The sequence below is a fragment of the Muscardinus avellanarius genome, assembly GCF_963383645.1.
Source record: "Muscardinus avellanarius genome assembly, chromosome: 14".
In the NCBI taxonomy this organism is placed as follows: domain Eukaryota; kingdom Metazoa; phylum Chordata; class Mammalia; order Rodentia; family Gliridae; genus Muscardinus; species Muscardinus avellanarius.
Window position 1 is genome coordinate 61,983,513 of NC_137800.1, and position 25,050 is coordinate 62,008,562.

Genomic DNA, 25,050 nt, shown 5'->3' on the forward strand with positions numbered 1-25,050 from the left:
TTTGTTTGAATGTGAGAGCTGAAACTGTGCAACTAATAAAGAAAACATAGAGCCCCGCGCGGCGGCCCCCGCTTGTAATCCCAGTATTCGGGAGGCTGAGACAGGAGGGTCCTGGTTCAAGGACAGCCTCAGCTCCTACTTAGTGAGGCCCTTTGCAACTCAGTGAGACCCTGGGTCCATCTCCAGTTCCGCAAAAAAAAAAAAAAAAAAAGTAAAAAGTCAGCCGGGCCTGCTGTCACACATTTGTAATCCCAGTATTTGGGAGGCTGAGACAAGAGGGTCACGGTTGCGAACTGCCTCAGCTACTTAGTGAGACAGGAGGATTCGGGTTCTTGGTCAACTTCAGCTACTCAGTGAGGCCCTCTGCAACTTAGTGAGATCTGTTTCAAAATAAAGAATTAAAAAATCGGGCTGGGGGGTTTAGCTTGGAGGCAGAATGCCAATGCGGGTGGTGGCTGGAGAGGCTGGAGGTAGAGAAGGCGGGGAATGGGGAGAAGGCCCGCGGGTGGAGGCCCGGCCTACGGGAGGAGGAGGGGCGGTCAGCAAGGGAGGGCTGGAGGGGGCGGGGCCTGCGGGCGGAGGCGGGGCCTATGTGGGAAGGCGGGGCAGTCAGCAGGGGAGGGCCGGCGGGACGGAGGCGGGGCCTTCGGGCGGAGGCGGGGCCTACGGGGGAAGGCGGGGCAGTCAGCAGGGGAGGGCCGGCGGGACGGAGGCGGGGCCTGCGGGCGGAGGCGGGTTGGAGGCGGGGCTCAGGGCGGGGAGCGGCCCGGGACCCCCGGCGGGCGCGGCGGCGGGATGAGCGGGGCCCTGGCCTTGCTGGTGGGCGTCGCGGCGGTGCTGGGCGCGCTGCACGACCCCGGCGGCCCCCCGGAGCCAGGTGAGTGGCGGCCCGCTGCTCTGCGCCGGCGGGCCGGGGCGGCTCGGCCCCGGGACCTTGGCGCCCGCTGCAGCGAGCGTGGCGGCCGGGCCGGCGGCGGCGGTCAGGCGGTGTCCTGGCGGCCTGTGGCTGAGCTGCAAAATGCTTCGGACCGGGAAACGCCGAGTCGGAGCCGGCAGGACCAATCCCAGATCTGGCGCCTCTGGCCGCTGCGGCCCACAGGTCCGCACCGACCGGGCCTGTAATGCTGGCACTTGGGGGGCCGAGACGTGAGGATCGCAGGTTCAAGGCCAGCCTCAGCCCCAGCTTCGAAATTATAAAGTAAAAAAGGCTGGGGTGTATCTTGGAGGTAGAATGCCCCTGGAGTCAATCCCCAGCACCAAAACTGAAACAAAAAACAAAGCAGTCCTTTCCCCAGGGTCTTCAGAACCGAGGACATTGGAGTAGAACAGCAAAGCCTGCGTGGAGCGGACCCCCCCCCCCCGCCCCCGGCCTGGTTGCTTGGTGGTTGCTGAAGTTGTTGGAATTGGTGCACGTGACCCTTAGTCATAGGAGGACTTTCCCCTGAACGCTAGATTTACTTATTTTTTCCGGGGGGGGGGGGGCTGAACCCACGAGTGTTCTACTCCAGAGCTACGCCCCCTGCCCTTTTTTGTTTTTGTTTTCGTGGTACTGAGGATTGAACCGAGGTGCATTCTTACCACCAAGCTACACTCTTTTTGTTTCTTGTTTTGAAACAGAGTTTTGCTAGGTTGCTTAAGGCTGTCCTTGAACCTGCTCTGCTCCTGCTTCAGCCTCCCAAGTACTGGGATTACAGGCATGTGTCACCACGCCTCGTTTCCTCAGAATCTGAAAAGTCAAAACTGAAAAAATAAATAAAAAAAATTAAAGCAATGATGAGAAAGATGAAAAGGATTTGGTATTGTTGCTATGGGAAGAAATACAGATACGTAAGGAGACCTCAGATGCTAAGCGAAGTGGTTAGATAGATAATCCAGTAGTTTACACGAAAGGAAAACACTGATGTTAAACATGTGGAAAACATGTTAAGACTTGCCTGTCATCAGTTCAAAGCGCTGTTTTCTCTTTGTCAAGCTAAAAAGTGAGAAAAATTAAACGGCGGATCCCAGGCCTTCTAGGGAGTAGTATGCTTCCCCTCAGGAGACTCTTAACCTGGCGGTTAGGCGCCTGGTTAGGTTGATTTCAGCTTAAATTCTGCAAGTTGCCTGATTTCTCTAGGCTTCAGATTCCCTACCCAAAAGTGGAGACATTCTGGGCAGAGAATTAATATATCCCTGTGGTTCCAACTACTCAGGAAGCTGAGGCAGGGAGATCACCTGAGTCCAGAAGTTCAAGGCCAGCCTGGGGAATGTAGTCTCCTGTCTCAAAAAAAAAAAAAAAAAATGAGAGAGAGAGAGAGAGAGAGAGGGAGAGAGAGACAGACAGACAGACAGATAGACACACGCGCACACACACATGTACCAAGAGCTATCTCATAAGGCTTTTGGAGCTTGGCACACAAGAGCTATCTGTATTACCTAGGAGTTTGTATAATCACCACAGTGGTTATAAATGAGCACACTAAATTGGAGAGGAATTTCCCAAGACATACCAACAGCTTAGTAGTTTTTTTTTTTAAATAAAAGTTTACTCCTGGAAATTCATTCTTAAGGAAGCATGTTAAAATAAAAGACTATAGTGTGTGTGTGTGTGTGTGTGTGTGTGTGTGTGTGTGTGTGTGTGTACTGGGAATGGAACCTAGGGGCATCCTACCTCCAAGCTACATCCCCTGCCCTATTTTTTATTCTCTATTTTGAAGAAAGGTCTCACTGAGTTGCAAAGGGCATCACTAAGTAGCTGAGGCTGTCCGTGAACTGTGATCCTCCTGTCTCAGCCTCCCGAATGCTGGGATCACAAGTGTGCACCACCATGCCCAGGTTTGGTTTTTTTTTTTAATGGTGTTAGGGATTGAACTGAAGGGCATTCTACTCCCCAGCTATACATACCTCCAGCCCAGTTTCTGAAATTTTTATTTTGAAATAGGGTCTCACTAAGTTGCTAATGCTGACTACCTGCCTGAGACTGAACCTGCAATCTTCCTGTCTCAGTCTCCCAAGTACTGGGATTGCAGGTGTATGCCACCACACCTGTCTGTCTGTCCCTCTCTTTTTTTTTTTCTTCTTTTGCGGTACTGGGGATTGAAGCCAGAGGCATTCTACCTTTGAGTTACACCCCCAGCCCTATCTTTTATTCTTTTATTTTGAAACAAGGTCTCACTAAGTTTTGAGGACCCAAGTAGCTGAGGCTGGCCGTACCTGTGATCCTCCTGTCTCAGCCTCCCAAGTATTGAGATTACAAGCATGTGCCACCATGCCCAGCTTCACACCTGTCTCTTAAAAATCAATATTGAACTGAATATTCTCAATTCTAATGAAACTTCAGTTGTCCTCCATATTGGTTGAACATAGATTATTACAATGATCATTTATTAAGCACTGATTTTTTTTTCAGATTGTATGCCAAGCACTTCATATATTATCAAATTCAGCCTTCTCAAGATTCCTATGAAGTGTGCCTTCTTATGACCCCTAATGTGTGGAGGAGCCTGAAGCAGGGTGGGGTTCAGATTCAAGTGGATCTAACTTGGAGTCTGCACATTTAACCCACTGTGTTCTGGCTCCCCTGGCCCCAAATCCTTCCTTCCCCTAAAGCCTTATGCTAGAGAAGCTACTTAGTGAGGCGCTTTGCCACTCAGTGAGACCCTATTTCAAAATAAAGAATAAAAAAATAGGGCTTAGGGCGTAGCTCGAGGTAGAATGCTCCTGAGTTTCATCCTCAGTAGTGAAAAAGAAAAAAAGAAAAAAGAAAAAGAAATGAGAAATTTAGGTTGGCTAAGTGAAAACTATTGAATTAACCATTCAAAGGAGTTATGGGGAGGCCTGAAGAAAGCTTTCATCTTAAAAAAAAAAGACTAAATTTATACTTTTCTAGTTACCTTTTTTTTTGGCAGAAGCTAGAGGGTGAGTTAATTTCTCTTTTATATGTATTAGTATAAGATGGCCGAGTTGTTTATGTGAATCACTTTGCCATAACTCTAGACACTAGCAGCTCACTTTGTGTTCCTGCCAGATTGCTAAGACATTTTAGAATATGCACCATCTTTTTCTTTTTTTCTTTCTTTTTTTTTTTGTGGTACTAGGAATAGAACCCAGGAGTCTTTTAGCTCCAGGCTATACCCCCACACCTATTTTTTATATTTTATTTGGAAACAGGGTCTCACTAAGTTGTTGAGAGCCTCACTAAGCATCTGAGGCTGGCTGTGAACCTGCGATCCTCCTGTCTTAGCCTCCCAAGTACAGGGATTACAAGTGCATGCTACCACACCTGGCTTTTTTTTTTTTTTTTGTACTGAGGATTGAATCCAGGTAGATTTATACCCCTGAGCTAAACCCCTAGCCCTATTTTGTTTTTGTTTTGCTAAGTTACTGAGGGTCTTTCTAAATTGCTGAGGCTGGCCTCAAACCTGTGATCTTTGTTTCAGCCTCCCAAGTACTGGGATTACAGGCAAGTGCCACCACAACTGGTTTATATACTGGATTTGTTTTTTTTTTTTTTTTTTTTTTGGTGGTACTGGGGTTCCTGGAAGCCCTTCTACTTCCGGGCTACACTCCCAGACCTGTTTTTACATTTTTATTTGGAAACAGGGTCTCTTAAGCCAGCGCGCACGGCTGGCTTCGAACCAGTGCGATCCTCCTGTCTCTGTCTCCCAAGCGCGGGGATTACAAGCGTGCGCCACCACGCCCGGCTATACTGGATTTGAATGTTGGCTAAATCATTGTTTGGAGTAGAGGTGTTTGCACAAAAGGGCTTCTGTGTGTGTGTGTACTCTGTACAGAAGGCAATGTGTTAGAGACCCAGAGTGCAGGTATTTGAAAAACTACTGGTATACTGTCTCTAGCACATCTTTCAGGTACTTTTTTTTCTCTTTTTGTGCTGGAGCTTGAACCCAGGAGCAATCTATCTGTGACCCTTTAGTCCTTTTCCTATTCTATTTTAAAGCAGGGCCTTGCCAGGTTGCTGAGGCTGGCATCGAACCCATGATCCACCTGTCTCAAGCCTCTCAAGTACTGGGATTATGTGTCATTGCACTGGCTTTTGTTTTTAACTTTTGTTTGTAATTACCAGATTTAGACAAAAAGAGGCATGTGGACCTGAAGATGGATCAGGCTTTGTTACTCATCCATAACGAGCTGCCGGGAACAAGCCTGACTGTTTACTGGAAGTCTGAACGCTGCTATCATGTATGTGTTGTGCTCATACTCACAGTTTTGTTTGTTTGAGGGCTTGTTTGTCGTGATCCTTAATGCTCTTATATTTAAAGCCCCTTACTGTTAATTTTCATTCTATAGTTTTATAGGGATATCATGAGGAATGAACAACATCTGTTTCTTATCCTTTCCCCTGCCTGTCTTTTTATACGCCGGTTCTCAGTGATCAACAAAGAGAATAGGCCACATTTTGTTTTTTTCTTCTAACACAGGACCCTCTTGCTGGACCAAGAAGGAAGAGGGGAGGGACCTCTTCTCACTACGGATAGGCGTGGTGAGAACAGTACGTGTTGAGTACAGTACAAGCCATTATTCCAGGAGTCTGCCTCTCTGACAATAGAGAATTTTGTTATTTATGTGTATATTTTTGTGATACCAAGGATTGAACTCATGGCTTCACAATGCTGTGCAAATGTTCTACCACTGAGCCACAGCCTTTTGCATTTTATGGAGGCAGGGTCTCCCTAAGTTGTCTAGGATAGCCTGGAACTTGAGCTTTTCCTGCCTCAGTCTCCCAGGTTGCTGTGATGACAGGTGTACACCACCATGCCCGACTGTAAATAGCTTTAAAAGACAAATAAAATCTCCAGCAAGGGCACCAGCTGAAAAGATGATGAAGCAGTACATGATACTCCTCTGTTTGATTAAACCCATTGAAATGATGTGAAACAAGACACTGTAATATTTAAAAACAAAAGTAGCTCAATGGGGCATGGTGATGCTTGCCAATAATTCCAGTACATGGGAGGCTGAGACAGGAGGATGGTTTGAGGCCAGCTTTAGCAACTTAGTGAGACTCTGTTTCAAAATTAAAAAGGCTGGTGGTAGCCACACATGATGGGGCATGCCTGTAATCCTAGCACACAGGAGATTGAAAAAGGATTATAGGTTCAAGGAGAGTGTAATAATTTATCAATCTAACAATATATATATATATTTTTTTTGGTGGTACTGGGGTTCCTGGAAGCCCTTCTACCTCCGGGCTACACTCCCAGACCTATTTTTTATACTTTTTTATTTGGAAACAGGGTCTCATAAGCCAGCGCGCGCGGCTGGCTTCGAACCTGCGTGATCCTCCTGTCTCTGCCTCCCAAGCGCGAGGATTACAAGCGTGAGCCACCACGCCCGGCTCTAACAAGATTTTTTTTGTTTAAAAAAAAAAAAGCCTGTATGGTGTTTTACATGCCTGTAATCCCAGTACTTGGGAGGCTGAGACAGGAGGATCACAGGTTCTTGACTAGCCTCAGCAAATTAGCGAGGCTCTCTGCAACATAGTGAGACCCTGTTTCAAAAACAAAAACTAAAATAGAGGTGGGGGTGAAGCTCAGGCAGAATGTTCCTGGGCTTAGTCTCCAAAAACTAACATACACACACACACACACACACACACACACACACACACATAAACAACAAACAAAACATAAAACAAAAAATAAAAAGGACTAGGGATGTACAGCTCAGAGGTAGAACATAGAATGCTCCTAGGTTCAATTCCTAGTTCAAAAAAAAAAAAAAGGAAAAAAAAAGTTTACTATGACAGTATAATATAAAGACATATTTTTAAGTTTATGTTTAACAGAACTTGGGTCTACCTGATGGTTTACACCATAGGAAATAAAATAGCAAATGTATTGATTTATTTAATCTAATGATAATTTGAAATATTATCTAGTGCTATGATATTAATGTATTACAAATGAGCAAAAAGAAAAGTAATTTTAAAATCCTGTCAAGGCTGAGAAATTATTATAATTTATTATCCAGTAATCTTACTTTTAGAAATTTACCTTAGGGAAAGAATTTAAAGGAATGAGAACCTCTTGTATAGATTTTTTTGTTTGTTTTTTTGTTTTATTTTTGTGGTACTGGGGATGGAACCCAGGGGCATTCTACCTCTGAGCTACCTCCCTGGTCCTTTAAAGTCTTTTTTATTTTTTGAAACAGGGTCTTACTGAGTTGCAAAGGACCTCACTAAGTAGCTGAGGCTGTCTGCGAACAGCGATCTTCTGGTCTCTGCCTCCTGAATGCTGGGATTACAAGCGTGCGCCATCATACCTGGCTCATAAATATAAATATATATATATATAAAATTGTTGTACTGGAAATGGAACCCAGGGGCATTCTAACCCTGAGCTACAGTCCCAGCCCTATTTTTTTTTTTTAAACAGATCTGACTAGGTTCATGAGAGTCTCACTCTTTCCCAAGGCTGTCCTCAAACCTGAAATCGTCTTGTCTGAGCCTCCCAAGTACCAAGTTTACAAGGGTGCACCACTATGCCTGACTCAATCATTGCTTTAATATAAAATAATGGGTAATTTTTTTTCCTGAGTTAGAGAAATTTACAAGTGCTTTCTGTGAATGAAGGAAAAGTGATGCCAGGATCTTCCGTTGGGTAGTCATGCTCTCAGCAAACCCAGGGACTTCAGGAATGTTCTACCAGGGCCGGGGCTGGGCTGGGCTCAGTGGTGATGTGCTTCCCTAGCTTGCTCAGGGCCCTGGGTTCCATCCCCAACACCACAGAAAAAGCCCTGCTGTTTACCTGTTGTGCTTTTATCTCACAGTGCTTGTTTCAGTTTTTGGCGAATGTTTCTCCGAGTGGGGCCGGGAAGCTGAGCACAGCAGCTATCACAGTTGGTACCGAGCACGGATCCATCCTGCAGATTAATGACACACTGCACGAGAAGGAAGTCTGTAGGTTTGTGCCTGCCTCGCTGTCGTCTGACTCCAGGCTGTATTTTTCTCTTCCCTTTGTCCTATGTGGTTTGGTTTTTCCTCTTTAATATTTATCTTTATCTCTTATGATCTGTACCTAAAAGTACATATTGTTCTGCCTGGATAATATTAGGAAAACCCAGTGTCTTATTTTCTAATCTAACCATTTGTCTTACTTTTACCTCATCCTTCTAGGCTGGAATACAGATTTGGAGAATTTGGAAACTATTCTCTCTTGGTAAAGCAAGCCTACAGTGGAGTCAGTGGAGCTGCCTGTGACCTAGTTGTTAATAAGGACCCAGTGGACAGTGATCTTCGTATGTATATGCCGTATTGATTTTCCTTAAAATTTGCCTTCTCAAAGGTTCCAGTTGTTGAGTACTTTATTTATTTATTTATTTATTTATTTATTTATTTATTTTTATGGTACTGGGGGTGGAACCTAGAGGCTTTTCTACCTCTGGGCTATACTCCCAGACCTATTTTTATACTTTATTTGGAAACAAGGTCTCACTGAATTGCTGAGAGCTCACTAAGTGGCTGAGGCTGGCTTCGAACCTGTGCGATCCTCTTGTCTCAGCCTCCCAAGTGCGGGGATTACAAGCGTGCGCCACCATGCCTGGCTTGAGTACTTAAAAAGTGAAGCAGTCCATGACACTTTCTATAATTTAAAATCTGGATTATAAAGCCAGGCATGGTGGTGCAGGCTTGTAATCCCAGTACTTGGGAGGCTGAGACAGGAGGATCACAGGTTTGTGGCCAGCCTCTGCTACTTAGTGAAGCCCTCTATAACTTTGTGAAACCCTGTTTCAATCCCCAGTACTACATACACACAAAAAGAGATCTGAATTATAGATTATCTTAATTTATTTATTTATTTATTTATTTATTTATTTATTTATTTATTTTTTGCAGTACTGGGTCATTCTGCCACTGACCTGTACCATAGCCCCAATTATAATTTTGTTTGTTTGTTCGTTTTTTTGTATTGGTAATTGAACCCAGGGGAACTCTACTTCTGTGTTATACTCTCAACCCCCTTTTAAAATTTGTGTGAGGCTGGTCTCAAAAAAGAACCTGCCCCGCTGGGCGTGGTAGCACATGCTTTTAATCCCAGCATTTGGGAGGCTGAGATATGAGGGTCGCAGTCCACGGAATGCCTCAGCTACTTAGGCCCTTTGCAACTTCGTGAGACCCTGTTTCAAATAAAGAATAAAAAATAGGGCAGAGGGTGTAGCTCAGAGGTCATTTGCCCCTGGGTTCCATCCCCAGACCCACACACACAAAATAAAAAGAAAAAGAAAAGAACCTGCAAGCCAGATATGGTGGCCCACACTTGTAATCCCAGTACTTGGGAGATTGAGAAAGTAGAATCACAAGTTCACAGCCAGCCTCAGCTTCTTAGTGAGGCCCTCCGCAACTTAGTGAGACCCTGTTTCAAAATAAAGAATAAAAAAATAGGGCTGAGGGTGTAGCTTGTAGGTAGAATAATGCCCCTGGGTTTAATCCCCAGTACTGGAAAAAAAAAATTATCTCAGCCTTCCAAATCTTGAGATTACAGGCATGCACCTGTAGAGGGACCATAAATTTTGTAATAATTTACTGAAGAAAACATCACTTTGAGCTCCCCACTAGGTAATATTGTGTGTGTTGCCTTTCAAGGGGTATTAATAAATCTCTGTGGCATTAGTAAGTACTGTTCACAGAGATCTATCAAAGACTGGTGTTATTTCAAAAGAACATAGGAGCCAATATGAAAGGTTCATTGTGGGACAATGTAGGCACTAAAAAAAAAGTAATGAATGTATTGGACATGGTGGCACCTATAATCCTCATACTAAGGCTGAGAGAGGAGGATCAGAGGAGGATCACAGGTTTGAGGCCAGCCTCAGTAATTTGGCAAGAGACTGTATCAAAATAAATAAAAGGGGCTGAAGGTGTACCTTGGAGGTAGAATGCCCCTGGGTTCAACACCAGTATGCCCCTCAAAAAAAGAATAATGAAGCCAGGAGTGGTGGTGCACACTTGTAATCCTAGCATTTGGGAGGCTGAGACAGGAGGATCGCAGTTCTTGGACAGCCTCAGCGACTTAGTGAGGTCCTTTACAACTCAGAGAAACCTTGTTTCAAAATAAAGAATAAAAGATAGGGCTGGAGGTATAGCTTGAAGGCAGAATGCCCTAGGTCCCATCCCCAGTACCACACACACAAAAAAAAAGAATAAAAAATAATAATGAATGCCCTTGATGTAAAGTAATTATATAAAAACCATAGGAGCCAGGTGTGGTGGCGCATGCTTGTAATCCCAGCATTTGTGAGGCTGAGACCAGAGGATCTTGGTTCAAGGACAGCCTCAGCTACTTAGTGAAGCCCTTTGCAACTCAGTGAGACCTGGTTTCAAAATAAAGAATAAAAAAATAGGGCTGGGGGTGTAGCTCGGAGGTAGAATGCTTTTGGGTCCATTCTGGGGAGCCATTAAGGTTTTCCCTAACACAAAGCATATCTTCTAACATATGGACAAAAAGCAAAAGACTAATTTTTTGACCCATTGTATATTACAACTCCCATGTTACTCACCGCCATCATGAGTCTTGGAGCACTCTCTTTCTATTCAGCGGTGTCCTTCACTGGATCCTCCACCACCTGCCGGAGCCAGCCGGCAAAAGTACGGGTTCCGAAGAGAGGAGTGAGGATTAAAGAATTCAATTCTAAAAATTCAGTTCAAGCACGGAAGGATCGCCAGTCTACTCCTGGGTCGATATCTCTACTGGCCCATCCCGGTTTATTCCTCTTGTGGTATTTATACAGTTTCTTACACCAGAATACAATAATGACAAATCCAATGTACATACATCATGGGCAGGTCAATCAATACCCTCGTGCCATCACAAACAACACGAACCTAATCTTCTCTCAGACCTTAATTACTTTGAACCTTCCATGACCCCAAACCTTGTTGACTCTGGGTGAAGGACAGTCAGCTGAGCGAAGGACAGACAGAAGTATTCTTTTAGTAAAGATAAGGGGAAAACCCTAATGGCTCCCCACAGTCCATCCCCAATACCACAAAAAAAAAACCCAAAAACCAAAGAAACAAAAAACCATGAGAGGAGCTGGGTGCATTGCACACCTGTGACCCCAGTACATTGGAGGCCAAGACAGGAGGATCGCAGGTTTTTAGCCAGTGTCAGCTACTTATTGAGATTCACTGTGGACTAAGACATTTCTCCACAACTCAGTGAAATCTGTCTCAAAATAAACAATAAAATAGGGATGGTAGTGTACCTCAGAGGTAGGATGCCCCTGAGTTCAATCCCCAGTACAAAAAACAAACAAAATTAAACCATAGGGGTCATTATGAAACTGAAAAGAGGGAGGCTCCCTCCCCAAATAAAAACAAAAACTTTGGTTGCCTTCAGAGATAACAAGAACAATTTGACATTGACTAGGGTGGCAAGATATTTTGTAAGCCTAATGATAGTTGATTCAGGCAAAACTCATCAGATGAAAAGCCAGCTTTCTACTGGAAGGGTCCATCCCCCACCAGCCTCGTGCACCTGTTGGTCAAATGGTCAACTGCATAACGTGCCCCCTCCATGGTCAGCGAGGGGGTTATTGTTAATGTGTGACACTGTAGTTCTATAAAAAAGCTGTTCATTTTAAGGAACCTTTTAATTTTGAAATAGTTTTAGGTTATCAGTAATGTTACAAAACATAAAGTTCCCAAATACCCTTCGCCTAGCTTATTTTATGCCCTTCAACTGTATAATCATAGTATAAGTACTCCATATACAGCTTTAAAACCAGGAACTTACACTCATATAATACTGATACACTAGCCCAAGTGGTGGCGCACGCTTATAATTCCTGTGCTTGGGAGGCTGAGTCAGGAGGATCGCACAGGTTTGAAGACAGCCTCAGCTACTTAGTGAGGCTCTCAGCAACTTTGACTCTGCTTCCAAATAAAATATAAAATAGGTCTGGGAGTATAGCCCGGAGGTAGAAAGTCCCTGGGTTCCACCCCCAGTACCACCAAAAAACCAAAAACACAAAAGACCGGATACACTAGTATATTATTATTATTATTATTATTATTATTATTATCATTATTATTATTATTTTGTGGTGCTGGGGATGAAATTCAGGGGCCTTCTATCTCTGGGCTACACTCCCAGACCTATTTTATATTTTATTTGCAAACAGGGTCTCACTAAGTTACTGAGGACCTCACTAAGTAGCTGAGGCTTGCTTCAAACTTGTGTCAACCTCCTGTCTCAGCCTCCCAAGTACTGGGATTACAAGCGTGCGTCTCCACACCTGGCTCTACACTGGCTTATTTAAATTTCCCAAGTTGTTGCTTTTCACGGCTCAGGATGGATCAGGCGTCCACATTGCATTTAGTTGTCAGATCTCCCTGCATTTCCTCTAATCCAGGGCACTTCCTCAGCTTTCTTTGTTTTTTATGACAAAAAAACAGAAAAAAGAATTGGGTGTGTAGCTGGGAGGACGACTGCCTCTGGATTTAGTCCCCAATAACACACACACACACACACACACACACACACACACACACGCGCGCGCGCGCGCGCGCGCGTGACAAAAAAGGAGGAGAGTTGGTAGTAGACTGAAAAAGAGCGATATTACACACATACAGTTTTTTTTTTCTGTTTTGGGGGTTGAACCCAGGGCCTCACTTATGCTTGGCAAGTGAACTGCTGCTGATCTACACCTCCAGCCCTGAGAGCAATGATATTTGATATTTGATACTTTTAGAATATGAGTGATGGGTATATTTGAGTTTATTATACATTTCTCTGTACTTTTGTGTATGTGTGATACTTTCATAATAAGAATTAGTACTCTCACAAAGCATTCTTAATTATTTAGAGAGGAAATTTAACATAAGAATGTAGGCTTTTCCTGCATTTGTCTTCGTTTTGCATTAACAGATGAATGTCACATGGCAGCTTTGATGCTCGTGATGATGTTTCTGGTGGTAACGTTTCTTTTCTTGTCATAGCGGTGACTGTCGCGTTCCTTGTTGGTCTAGCAGTCATCATCGCAGTATCCTTCCTAAAGCTCTTGTTGAGGTAAGTTGTAGGCAAGAACGTGGGAGGAAGTAGGACGTGGACTACTTCAACCATATTTTGTGCTGGTAGAGTTGCTAAAAACAAACATGACCACTGTTTTTTGTTTGTTTGTTGTTTTTGATGGTATTGGGGATTGGCTCAAAGGCATCCTACCTGTGAGCCACACCATAGACTTTATTTTTTAATTTGAAACAAGATCTAAGTTGCTGAGGGCCTCACTGAGTTGCTGAGGTTGGACTCAAACCTGCGATCCTCCTATCTCAGCTCTCAAGTACTGTGAGCCTGGCTGGCCATTCTTTGATTAAATGAACATGTTTGTGCCTGGCCATTCTTTGATTAAATGAACATGTTTGTGCCTATCCTGTGTATTCCTGTTCTAGGCATTAGAGATTCACTGTGGACTAAGACATTTCTCTGACTGTATGGAAACAATAACAGAGGTTCTAATGGATTTTTCCCTTCTCTCTGCCCATATGGCTGAAATGAAGAATATGCTTTAAAAACAATCATTTTCTAAAGAAACTCATTATGATCTTACTCTTCTTCTTTTTGTGGTACTAGGGATTGAACTCAGAATGGTTCTACCTCCAAGCTACACCCCAACCCTTTTTATTATATTTTTTAAATTTGGAAACAGGGTCTTGCTATGTTTCTGAGGCTGGCCTCAAATGTGCAATCCCCCCTGTCTCAGCCTCCCAAGTACTGGGATTACAGGTATATGCTACCACGCTTGGCCCACATTGCTTTTTAGTGAGTAGAAGTGACTTGTAATAATTTTAGGAGGAGGCTGCAGTGCTGGACTCCTTTTCCTTTCTGCCTCTGAGCCCTGGGGCCACCCCTTAATGTAGCTTCCCTACCAGCCCAGAAGGTGGGAGCAGAAATAGGGGCTGGACTTTGGGGCCCCTGTGCAGACGCCTTGTTCAGAGTTAGCCAACTTAGAAAGGGAATTTGCTCTTCTTTTTCTGGTTAACAGAGAATCTGATGAGTGAGTTAGTGGACTATAAAAGGAAAAAGTAAGTAATACAATCCAGGTCTGGTTTACTCAGCTGTCAAAGGAAAGTGCATATATGTTTTAAAGGAATAAGATTGATTGAGTTTTCATGTGTTCATCCTATTACGGCCTCAGGAAGGACCACAGATTTTTTTTTTTTTTTTTGCGGGTTTGGGGATGGAACCCAGGATGGTTTGACCTCCAAGCTACACCCCTGCCTTATTTTTTATTTATTTTTTTATTTTTTTGGTGGTACTGGGGGTGGAACCCAGAGGCTTCTACCCCTGGGCTGTACTCCCAGACCAATTTTATACTTTATTTTATTTTATTTTATTGCTGTTCTGGGGATGGAACCCAGGGGCATTTAACCTCCAAGCTATATCTCCTGCCCTATTTTTTTTTTTTTATTCTTTATTTTGAAACAGGATTTCACTGAGTTGCAGAGGCCCTCACTAAGAGCTGAGGCTGTCCACAAACCACGATCCTCTGGTCTCAGCCTCCCAAATGCTGGGATTACAAGTGTGCACCACCATGCTTGGCTTATACTTTATTTGAAAACAGAGTCTCACTAAGTTGCTGAGAGCCTCACTAAGTAGCTGAGGCTGGCTTTGAACCTGTGTGATCCTATTGTCTCAGCCTCCCAAGCACGTGGATTACAAGCATGTGCCACCACGCCTGGCTTTATTTTTTATTTTAAAACAGTCTCACTAAGTTGTGGAGGGCCTCACTAAGTAGCTGAGGCTGTCTGAACCACGATCCTCCTTTCTCAACCTCCCAAATGCTGGGATTACAAGCATGTGCCAGCACGCCTGGCTACAGATTTTGTTGATGAGATGTATCCACATTGGAAGAAAAAAACCTAGCTTTTAGGTTAATTAGCTTAGGGAAACTTTGAAACTTTGGAAGTTTATGCACTCTTTCCTTCTAGATTTGTGCATCTTAGAAATAGTTTAATTTCATGTATGAGAAACCCACCTGCGTATAAGGGTAAACAGGTGTTTAACCCAGATGTTCTTTAGGGATAGAGTAGAATTCTTGAATAATTTTATTTTTTGGATTAAGACAACACTTTTCTTTTTTTGTGGTACTGGGGATTGAACCCAAAGGTATTCTTCTTCTGAGCTACATCCTCAGCCCTTTTTTATTTTGAAACAGGGTCCAATTAAATTGCAGAGAGCCTTGCTAAGTTACAGAGAGCCTTGATAACTTGCTGCAATCCTCCTGTCTTAGCCTTCCGAGTACTAGGATGACAGGACCATGCCACCACTTCTGGTTTGTCAGTCTTTTGGTAAGATGCTGTGTTAGTAATCTTTGACATACTGAAATATATATATGAAATACCTGACAAGAACAACTATTTGGCTTAGAGTTTCAGAGGTTCAGTCCATGGTTGGGTGCCTCCAAGGCAGAAACAAGGTAGCTTTCCTACCAAGGCATTAGGGCATGGTAGGAAAGCTCCTCAGCTCATGGCAACCAGGAAGCAGAGACAGACAGACAGACAGACAGACGACACAGAGAGAGTGGCCAGGCCCCAAGTGACCCACCTCCTGTAGCCATGCCCGACCTTTGACCTTTGAACTTTCCTACATTGGAGGTCAGGCTTCAACACCTGAACTCTTTTGGAAATTCCAGATACAAATCATAAGAGATGCTCTTTTAGCTTTCATTTGGTGCTTTTCTTGTGAATGGTACTTTTCTTTTCCATCATTTAAATTTAGTTATTTATTTTGGCACTGGGGCTCGAACCCAAGGGCATTCTTCCTCTGAGTTATGACCCCCCAGCCCTTTTTATTTTTTTAGTATGCTTCTGTTGGTGCATCATAGTCTCACACCATAATGTAAATGTAAATCATCTTGACAGTGACATAGGCACACATGCCACTTGGTGTTCCCCAGCCCCCATTTCCCTCTTTCCCAATACAGAGTGCTGAGATTGCTGTAGGTATACTCACTTATGCACACTTAGTCGATGGTAGTATTTCCTTTAATGAACCTCAGTCTTTCCTTAGACCACATTCCTCGCTCCACTGAGGTTTCTTTGTTGTCTGGAGTCCCCCTGGTATCCCCATTACTCCCTAGTTTTCACAGAGAAAACATATGACCCTTCACTTCCTCTGACTGGCTAACCCAGGGGCATTCTAGCTCTGAGCTACACCCCCAGTCCTATTTTTTTATTCTTTATTTTTAAACGGTCTCACTGAGTTGCAGAGGACCTCACAAAGTAGCTGAGGCTGGCCGTGAACCTGCGGTCATCCTGTCTCAGCCTCCCAAGTACTGGGATTGCAAGCGTGCGGCATCACACAAGGCTTAGAATATGAATCTTAAGTTTATTTCAGTATGGTTTAAAATCGTTTTGAAAATTTTACTAAAGAAAATAAATTAACCGAGGCTGTCATTTATTTACAGTTTGGATGACTTTAATAATTGGATTTCCAAGGCAATAAATTCTCGAGAAATGGATCGCCTCATCAATTCTGTGAGTTATTAGGATGCATCATGTGTTGTCTGAGTCATTTTCTAAATTTGAAACTTACAGTTTTCTATTTAGCAATCATTATTGTCCAGTCCGATAGGCCTTACTTATATTGTGGAAAACAAGGTTGCAGGTCCTGGACTCTTTTCCCTACCCAGGGCCTTGGGCATGCAAGGCAAGCACTGTACCACTGGCTATGCTCCCAGCCCGACCCACATCCTTGGGAAAGAGCACCCCTGGCCTGGGGCCCTGTGAAGGCGCCGTCGCCCTCTCTTTCTTCAGTGGGGTTGAAAGTCTGGTCACCTTTTGATAGATGACATGGAGACATTTTTTACTTTGCAGGCGGTATTGGTCAATCTATGTGGTTAAGTAGAGAGTGTCAAGACCAAAACCAAAGAATAAGGGAAGTCAGTATTAAGTCTACATTGCTGAAGGCCCAGTAACGACTAAATATAGTGTTAAATTTGTGCTGATGAATTATGGACATGTTGCCCCAGTGCTTGTATTAGATGCACGTATGAACCAGTTCTTGGTGGTGTTACCAATATGCAAAAGCAGCACAAAGCAAATAAAATTTAAACCAAAAAAACTCAAATTATTAAAAAAATTTTTTTAAGTACTAAGGATTGATACCAGGGGAATTCTACCTCTGAATTATACCTCCGCCGTCCCCCACACCCTCTTTTTTAATTCTGAAACAGAGTCTGGCTAAGTTACTGAGGCTGACCTCCAGGTTGCAGCCCTTCTGTCTCAGCCTTTTGTGTATTGAGATTACAGGCAGCACCACAGCTCCTGGCTCCAAAACAAAAGCAAATTAATGTTCACAAAAACTAACTTTAGCTTTTCACTCTAATTTCCTCCCTAAAATGTCAAATAATGAAATTTACTTCTTTACATTATTATTATTATTGTTATTGTTGTTGTTGTTATTATTATTATTATTATTATTATTATTATTAATTTTGTGGTACTGGGGATGGAACCCAAAGGCATTCTACCTCCAAGTTACACCACAAACCCTATTTTATTATTTTATTTTATTTTTATTTTTTGCAGTACTGGGGATGGAACCCAGGTGCATTCTATCTTTGAGCTATATCCCCAGCCTATTTTTTATTCTTTATTTTTAAAACAGGGTCTCGCTGGGTGTGGTGGTTAATGCTTATAATCCCCGCACTTGGAGGCTGAGACAGGAGGATCACACAGGTTTGAAGCCAGCCTAAGCTGGCTTAAGAGACCCTGTTTCCAAATAAAATATAAAATAGGTCTCTGCGTTCCATCCCCAGTACCACCAAATTAATTAATTAATTAATTAATAAAAAATAAAACAGGGACTCACTGAGTTGCAAAGGGCCTCACTAAATAGTTGAGGCCGGCTGTGAACCATGATCCTTCTGTTTTAGCCTCCCAAATGCTGGGATTACAAGCATGTGCCACCATACCCAGCTTTTTTCTTTTACTTTGAAACAGGGTCTCATTAATTTGCAAAGGGCCTCACTAAGTTGCTGAGACTGGCCACAAACCTGAGCTCCTCCTGTCTCAGCCTCCCTAGTACTGGGATTACAAGCATGCGCTGCCATGCCTGGCTCATCCTTTAAGTTATTGTCATCTGTTTCTCTCTCTTTTCTGAAGGAGCTGGGATCCCCACGCAGGGTAGAGGCTCTCAGTGGTGATTCCCAACTGGACACCTGGCGCTGGCCGGCCTCGCCGCACCGCTTTCGCTGTGTGGACACCTTCAGGGGGTATGTGGGACTCCCTTCATGTGGTGGGCACAGGTCCTCATCGAATACATAGTTAAACATACTTTTAACTTAATGTATTTTACATATCTATTATTTTCCAAGCTAGAAATGATTTCTTGGATGAAAGAAGTTAGCAGCTTCTTACTTGAAAATTGTCATGACAGGAGTGTGGGATATAGCTTAGTGGTGGAGCATGTGCTTAGCATGTATGAGGCCCTGAGTTCAACCCCCAGCACCTTAAAAAGAAAAATTTCATGATACCCAATATAATATGTTCAAAGAGGGTTGAGGCAAGGCCAGAACAGTTCCCACTAGTATGGACAGTCTGCTGAGTTAAGGCCATTTGCATTTGAGCAAGTGGCTGCACTTGGGACTACAGCTGCCACCATGTCCAGGAGGCAGCCTGACGACTTAGAACTCACCAGCCCAGAAATGAAAGGCCAGCGTGTGGAAGATGAAGTGCTTATCCTTCACTGTTGGCAGAACAACTTGAAAACCAGGCCCTTTTTGATAGCAAGTCCATAGTTGTGACATAAGTTGTTATTGTTTTATAGTTTAGGTCGAAGAATGAAGGCCAGCATTGAACTCTGAAAATAAAGTATAAAACTGTATAGTTAAAAGTTAAAATAAATCTATCAGGTTTTCTATTATTTTTGCCCACTGAGACTTTTTTTTTTTTTTTTGGTTGTGCTAGGGATTGAACCCAGGAGCATTCTTACCTCTGAGCTACATCCCCAGCCCTATTTTATTTTATTGTTTTAGAAACAGGGTCTTGCTAGCCGGGCGTAGTGGCGCACGCTTGTAATCCCAGCATTCAGGAAGCTGAGACCTGGAAGATCGCGGTTTGCGGACAGCCTCAGCTACTTAGTGAGGCCCTCTGCAACTCAGTGAGACCCAGTTTCAAAATAAAGAATAAAAAATAGGGCAGGGGGTGGAGCTTGGAGGTAGAATGCCCCTGGGTTCCATCCCCAGACCTGTTAAAAAAAAAAAAAAAAGAAACAGGGTCTTGCTAAGTTGCTGAAAGCCTCTCTTAAATTACTGAATTGCTGAAGCTGGCTTCAAATCTGTGATCCTCCTGTGTCAGCCTCCCAAATGCTAGGATTACAGGCGTGTGCCACCATGCCTGGCCCACCAAGGCTTCTGAACTCCAGTGATAACCTTCTAACTCTTTCCCAGACTCTGCAGAGTCTTGTGTATTCCTAGCAGGTCTGTATGAAGCTAGGTGGTGCAGGCTGAATGTCCCTTATCCCAGATGCTTGGAACCAGAAGAATTTCAGATTTGGGATTTTTTTCAAACTTTGGAATATTTGCATAGACGTAATTTGCATATACATCATGGGGATGGGATCCACATGTAAGCATAAATTCATTTCTGTTTCATTACAACTTACAAAGTCTGAAAGCAATTTTAGACAATATATTTAGTATGCCTGCCTTTTTTTATTTTTGTGTTTTTTTTTTTTAATTCTATCTCCGAGCTACACCCCCAGCCCTATTTTATTCTTTATTTTGAAACATGCTCTCACTGAGTTGCAAAGGGCCTCACCAAGTAGCTGAGGCTGGCTGTGAACCCCAGTCCTCCTGTCTCAGTCTCCCAAATGCTGGGATTACAAGCGTGCACCACCACTCCCGGCTGACATTTTTTTTTTTTTTTTTTTTGTCAGCAAATTTTTGTGTGTGCTCTACCACTGAGCTAAATCTCTGACCCTTTTTATTTATTTTTATTTTTGAGACAGGGTCTTGCTAAGTTTCCCAGGCTGGCCTTGAACTTGTAATCCTTCTGCTGCAGCCTTCCAAATTGCTGGAATTACAGGCGTGTGCCAATGGGCCCAGCACTGCCATCAATATCTTTTATTTTAGTTAAAGGGAATTGAACCTAGGGGTATTCTACTTTTGAGCACACTCCCAGCCCTTTTTCTATTTTTTATTTGTAACATGGTCTTGGTAAATTGTTAAAGTGACTTTAAACCTATAGTCCTCCTATCTCAGCCTGTTAAATTCTGGGATTATGGGTGTGTGCCACCATATCTGGCTCAAGTTTTGAGTTCTATGTGCTAGTGACTTCTCTAATTTGTTCTAATTCATTTAATTTCTTAATACTTCCGTGAGGTAAGTACTTTTAATATGCCTGTTTTACAGATGAAAAAATTAAGCCCAGTCTGGTGGCACACACTTGTAATCCCAGCATTTGGGAGGCTGAGACAGGAGGATCGCAATTTGCGGAAAGCCTCAGCTAGTGAGGCCCTTAACAACTTAGTGAAACCTTGTTTCAAAATAAAGAATAAAAAAAAATAGGGCTAGGGGCATAGCTCAGAGGTAGAATGCCGCTGGGTTTAACCCCCAGTACTGCCAAACAAACAAAAAACAGACGAAAAAATTAGGCCACTGAGTTAAGGTACTTACTTTCCTATAGTCATTCAAGGTACTAAATGGGAAAAGCCAGGATTTGATTCCAGGCAGCTGGGTTTCAAAAGCCCCCAAATTACTCCCTTAGCATATCAAAGTCTTTATCCTCAAAATCATTCTTTAGTGCATATTCATATATGTGTGTGTGTGTGTGTGTGTGTGTGTGTGTGTGTGTGTATGTATGTGTGATATATAAAAATTTTTTTGTACTGGATATTTAACCCAAGGGCATTCTATCTCTGAACTATACCTTTGTTTCTTTTAAAATTTATTTATTTTTTATGGGTGTGGTGCTAAGTACTTGGAAGGCTGAGATAGGAGAATTGCAGGTTCAAGGTCAGCCTCAGGAATTTAGCAAGGCGCTCAGTAACTTTGACCCTGTTTCAAAATAAAAATTAAAATGGAGCTGAGGGTGTAGTTTGGAGGTAGAATGCCCTGGCTTCAGTCTTCAGTACCAAAAAAAGGGAAAAAAAAAGAAAAAAGAAAGAAAAAGAAACAGGATCTTGCTAAGTTGTAGAGAGTTTCAGTAAGTTGCTGAGGCTGGCCTCAAACCTTAGATCCTCTTGTGTCAGCCTCCAAAATATTGGGATTACAGGTATACACCAACAAGTGCAGCTATATTCAGAATCAATGTTATTGTCTTTCTGGTTGTCATTGCCACTTTTGGAGATAGTATGTTCTGACAGATGGACAGAAATGAGCATTTATGAAGTATCACGAGTGTGCTAAGCACATAGTACAAGTACATAGTACTCACACGTGGTAAGTCTTGCGCAAAGCTAACTGATGGGACTCTTGCCTGAATTCTCACGACTAAGGGAACAGGACTCAAGATTTGGATTCTTAGCTCTCTGACACCAGTGACTGTCACCTGTGGCAGCTCTCTGGCTGGAGACAGCTCAATTATTAGCACACAGCTGAGTTACTGGAAATGTTTTACTTTGTTTTCCAGTTGCATAATTTAGTATTTCAGTGTAAAGTTTTCTTTCCTTTCTTCTGGTACTGTGTTGAACAGGCATTCTACCTCTGAGCTACATTCACAGCCCTATTTATTTATTTATTTATTTATTTTTTAATTTGGTTTTTTTTTTTTTTTTGGTGGTACTGGGGTTCCTGGAAGCCCTTCTACCTCCGGGCTACACTCCCAGACCTATTTTTACATTTTTTAAATTGGAAACAGGGTCTCCTAAGCCAGCGCGCGCGGCTAGCTTCGAACCTGCGCGATCCTCCTGTCTCTGCCTCCCAAGCGTGGGGATTACAAGCGTGCGCCACCATGCCCAGCATTTATTTTTTAATTTGAAACAAGGTGTTGCTAAGTTCCTAAGGCTGGCCCCAAGCGTGCGATCCTTCTCTCTCAGTTTCCCAAGTACTGGGATTCCAGGCGTGCGCCACCAGGCCCAGCTGTAAATTTTTCTTAAGACATCATATTGGAAATGTTGGCAACAGAACTTGGTCCCAGTCATAGTGATTGGAAAATAATAGTTTGATGTTCTTTACATCTCTCCTTGCCTCATAAACTGCTCGGTAGAGTCACACGTTACTGCGTGATTCTTTCTTCTGAGTGTAGTGAATGCCTTGCAGTCAGCCTTCCTTGTCACGTCGCCGGCCTTGAGAGCCTTTCTCTGTTGGCTTTGCAGGATTGCCCTCATCCTCATGGTCTTCGTTAATTACGGAGGAGGGAAATACTGGTACTTCAAGCATTCGAGCTGGAACGGTAAGATGTGTCCTGTAAGGCACTTCTCACAGGTCATTCAGAGGACTGCAGGTGAGGAGAGTCACTCAGCATTCTTTCTAGGCATCCAGAGACGAGGCGGTCCTGGGCTCTTCTGAGCCACGGAGCTCCCGCACCATAGATGATCTGTGGACTTAGCTGTGGGCCCTCGGTTTTGTTTTCCTTGTGTGCTGTGGCTCTCTACTGTGTGGATCTGGAGTGCTTCACTATAATAACAGAAAGGCTAAAGATTTCTGGGTGAGGCTATGGGATGCAGCAGAAGACACAAAAGATTTGGTTTTTAATGGTCATCGTCGTAGTCTAGATATAACAGCCACCATGTTCTTGAGGATTTTGTCTTCTGAGACTTATGGTCCTTTTGGGGGTGTTATTAAACTTGGATTGGTCTGAGTGGTGCTAAATTATAGCTCTAAGTCTGACTTTGTAGTTGGGTTAAAAACAGGTTTTGTGAGAACTCAGAGATTTGTTTAAGATCTCTTAACTGTGATGAGCCATTAACTTTTGTAAAATTTCAGTGGTCTTTTTTCTGGCCAGATCATGTCTATAGAGGACTGGGAGCTCTCTCAGTCCACTTCTTCATTGCTGTGACCCAGAACACCTGACAGCCACGACTTAGAAGGAGTAAGGTTTATTTGCTCACAGTTCTGGAGATTTCAGTCCTTGCTCGGCCATGTTACATCTGTGAAGTTCAGGGAATGGTAGGGTGAAGCAGAGAAATCAAGGGGAAAAGATGAGGGACATATATATAGTCTCCAGGGCCATGCCCTACCCGCCTACCTTACTTCCTAATAAATCCACTAATTCATCATTGCATTTATCCAACTGATGAGCTCAGAGCCCTCATGATTCAGTCATTTCATCTCTGAACATTTTTGATTATCAATACATGACCTCTCTTAGTGGACATTCTGTATCTAGAACATAACAGAAAGGCTCTAGAAATAGATGTCACTATGATTATTTTGACATTGGCATCCAGTTTCCATGTATTGATTACTGGGTGGGAATCACAGTATCCTGCTCCACCACTCAGACCTAGAGTCCAGATACTTGTAGAGCCAAGTTCTGTTTAGGCGTTTAAAACAAAAGAGTTACCAAGCGTAGTGGCACATGCCTGACATCCCAGTACTCAGGAGGCTGAGTCAGGAGGATTACAGTTTTGAGGCCAGCCTTAGCAACCTAATGAGACCCTGTTTCAAAATAAAAAATTAGAAAGGTTGGGAGTATAGCTCAGAGGAAGAATGCCCCCGAGTCTAATCCCCATACCAAACAAGCAAACAATAAAAAGCTCCCAACGTATCACATCTCCCACTTTTACCTAATTCCTTTCACACAGCTGAATATGTTTTGCAGCTAGGTTCTGTGTTGGGCTTTGTGCTGCAAAACAATAAAACAGGACATGGAAGGTGTTTGACAGGGGGCTAGATTTTGGGTAGCCCTGCTTAAAGCTACATGTCGCCATACTTGTAGTTTGGTTGTCCATGTTTAGTTAAGGTCAGGACATGCCTAGGACCAGTGATTGGTTGCAGAATCTCAAGGAGTGGGGGAGAGAGAGAGAAACAGACAGACCGAGTAACATTTGTAAGTGACTGTATTTTCTGTATCAGTATTAATGAAGTCCGTTTTGGACTTGGGAAATATTTTGATTCTAGGACCTTCTTTCTCACTGTTGGTACTTGTGTTGTTCTGCAGGACTGACAGTGGCTGACCTTGTGTTTCCATGGTGAGTTGGCATCCCTAGTCCTTGGTCTGTCTTCTTTTATAAAACAATAATATATAGAAAAAATTAGAAATGACCACCTATTAATAACTTATTTTAAGTCAGGTGTGGTAGTGCAAATTTGTAATCCCAATGCTTGGGAGACTGAGACAAGAGGATTAAGTTTCGCGGACAGCCTCAGCTAGTTAGTGACGCCTTCTGCAACGTAGTGAGACCTTTTTTCAAAATAAAGAGTAAAAATAGGGCTGGGGGGTGTAGTTCTGAGGTAGAATACCCCTGGGTTCCATCCCCAGTACTGAAAAAAAAAAAACTTATTTTATTTATTTATTTTTTAGGTTTGTATTTATCATGGGAACTTCTATTTTTCTATCAATGACTTCTTTACTACAGCGGGGATGTTCAAAGTTCAGATTGCTGGGGAAAATTGTATGGAGGAGTTTCCTGTTGATCTGCATAGGAATTGTTATTGTGAACCCAAATTACTGTCTTGGTCCATGTAAGTATTTTTATCTCTTTTTAACATGTATTTAGGCTGAAATCTGGAAAATCATGTTATAATTTTATTTTTTTGTTGCACTGGGTCAAAATTTAGGGCCTCACGCATGCTGGGCAAGTGCCTTACCATTGAGCTACATTCCAAGCCCCACTTGTATTGGGATTACAAGTTTACGCCACCACACCTGACTTAAATTGCCCCACATAATTGTAATTTGAAGGAATTGTAATACTTCTTTTTCAAGTACCTGCAAGAAGAACAATTATTAGAAAGTATATGCCTTATTTGTATAACTTTGGACATTATTGTTATTATTTGTGGTATTGGAGATTGAACCCAGGGGTATTCTAACTTGTTGCCACACCCCAACCCTATTTTTTTTTTAAAATTTGAAACAGGGTCTCTCTAAGTTGATGAGAACCTTAATAAGTCAATGAGGCTGGTCTCAAACCTGAAACTTTCCTGGCTCAGCCTCCCAAGTAC

The 25,050-nt window shown here is 43.0% G+C and overlaps 1 protein-coding gene across 2 annotated transcripts in view; it reads left to right on the forward strand.

Annotated features, from left to right (window-relative positions):
* Positions 1 to 5,064: 5,064 nt before the first annotated feature.
* Positions 5,065 to 25,050, forward strand: part of HGSNAT (heparan-alpha-glucosaminide N-acetyltransferase) — a gene marked incomplete at both ends in the record, with an annotated part of 31,132 nt that continues 11,146 nt past the window's right edge. The window contains 9 exons of one of the 2 annotated variants that reach the window (XM_080709826.1): positions 5,095 to 5,178; positions 7,768 to 7,901; positions 8,114 to 8,235; positions 12,938 to 13,007; positions 16,405 to 16,474; positions 18,104 to 18,213; positions 22,257 to 22,333; positions 24,044 to 24,074; positions 24,407 to 24,567. In XM_080709826.1, the coding sequence (XP_080565952.1) occupies positions 5,095 to 5,178; positions 7,768 to 7,901; positions 8,114 to 8,235; positions 12,938 to 13,007; positions 16,405 to 16,474; positions 18,104 to 18,213; positions 22,257 to 22,333; positions 24,044 to 24,074; positions 24,407 to 24,567 (859 nt within the window). Of the gene's footprint in view, positions 5,179 to 7,767; positions 7,902 to 8,113; positions 8,236 to 12,937; positions 13,008 to 16,404; positions 16,475 to 18,103; positions 18,214 to 22,256; positions 22,334 to 24,043; positions 24,075 to 24,406; positions 24,568 to 25,050 lie in introns of both variants that reach the window. The other variant, XM_080709827.1, reaches the window with a different exon arrangement.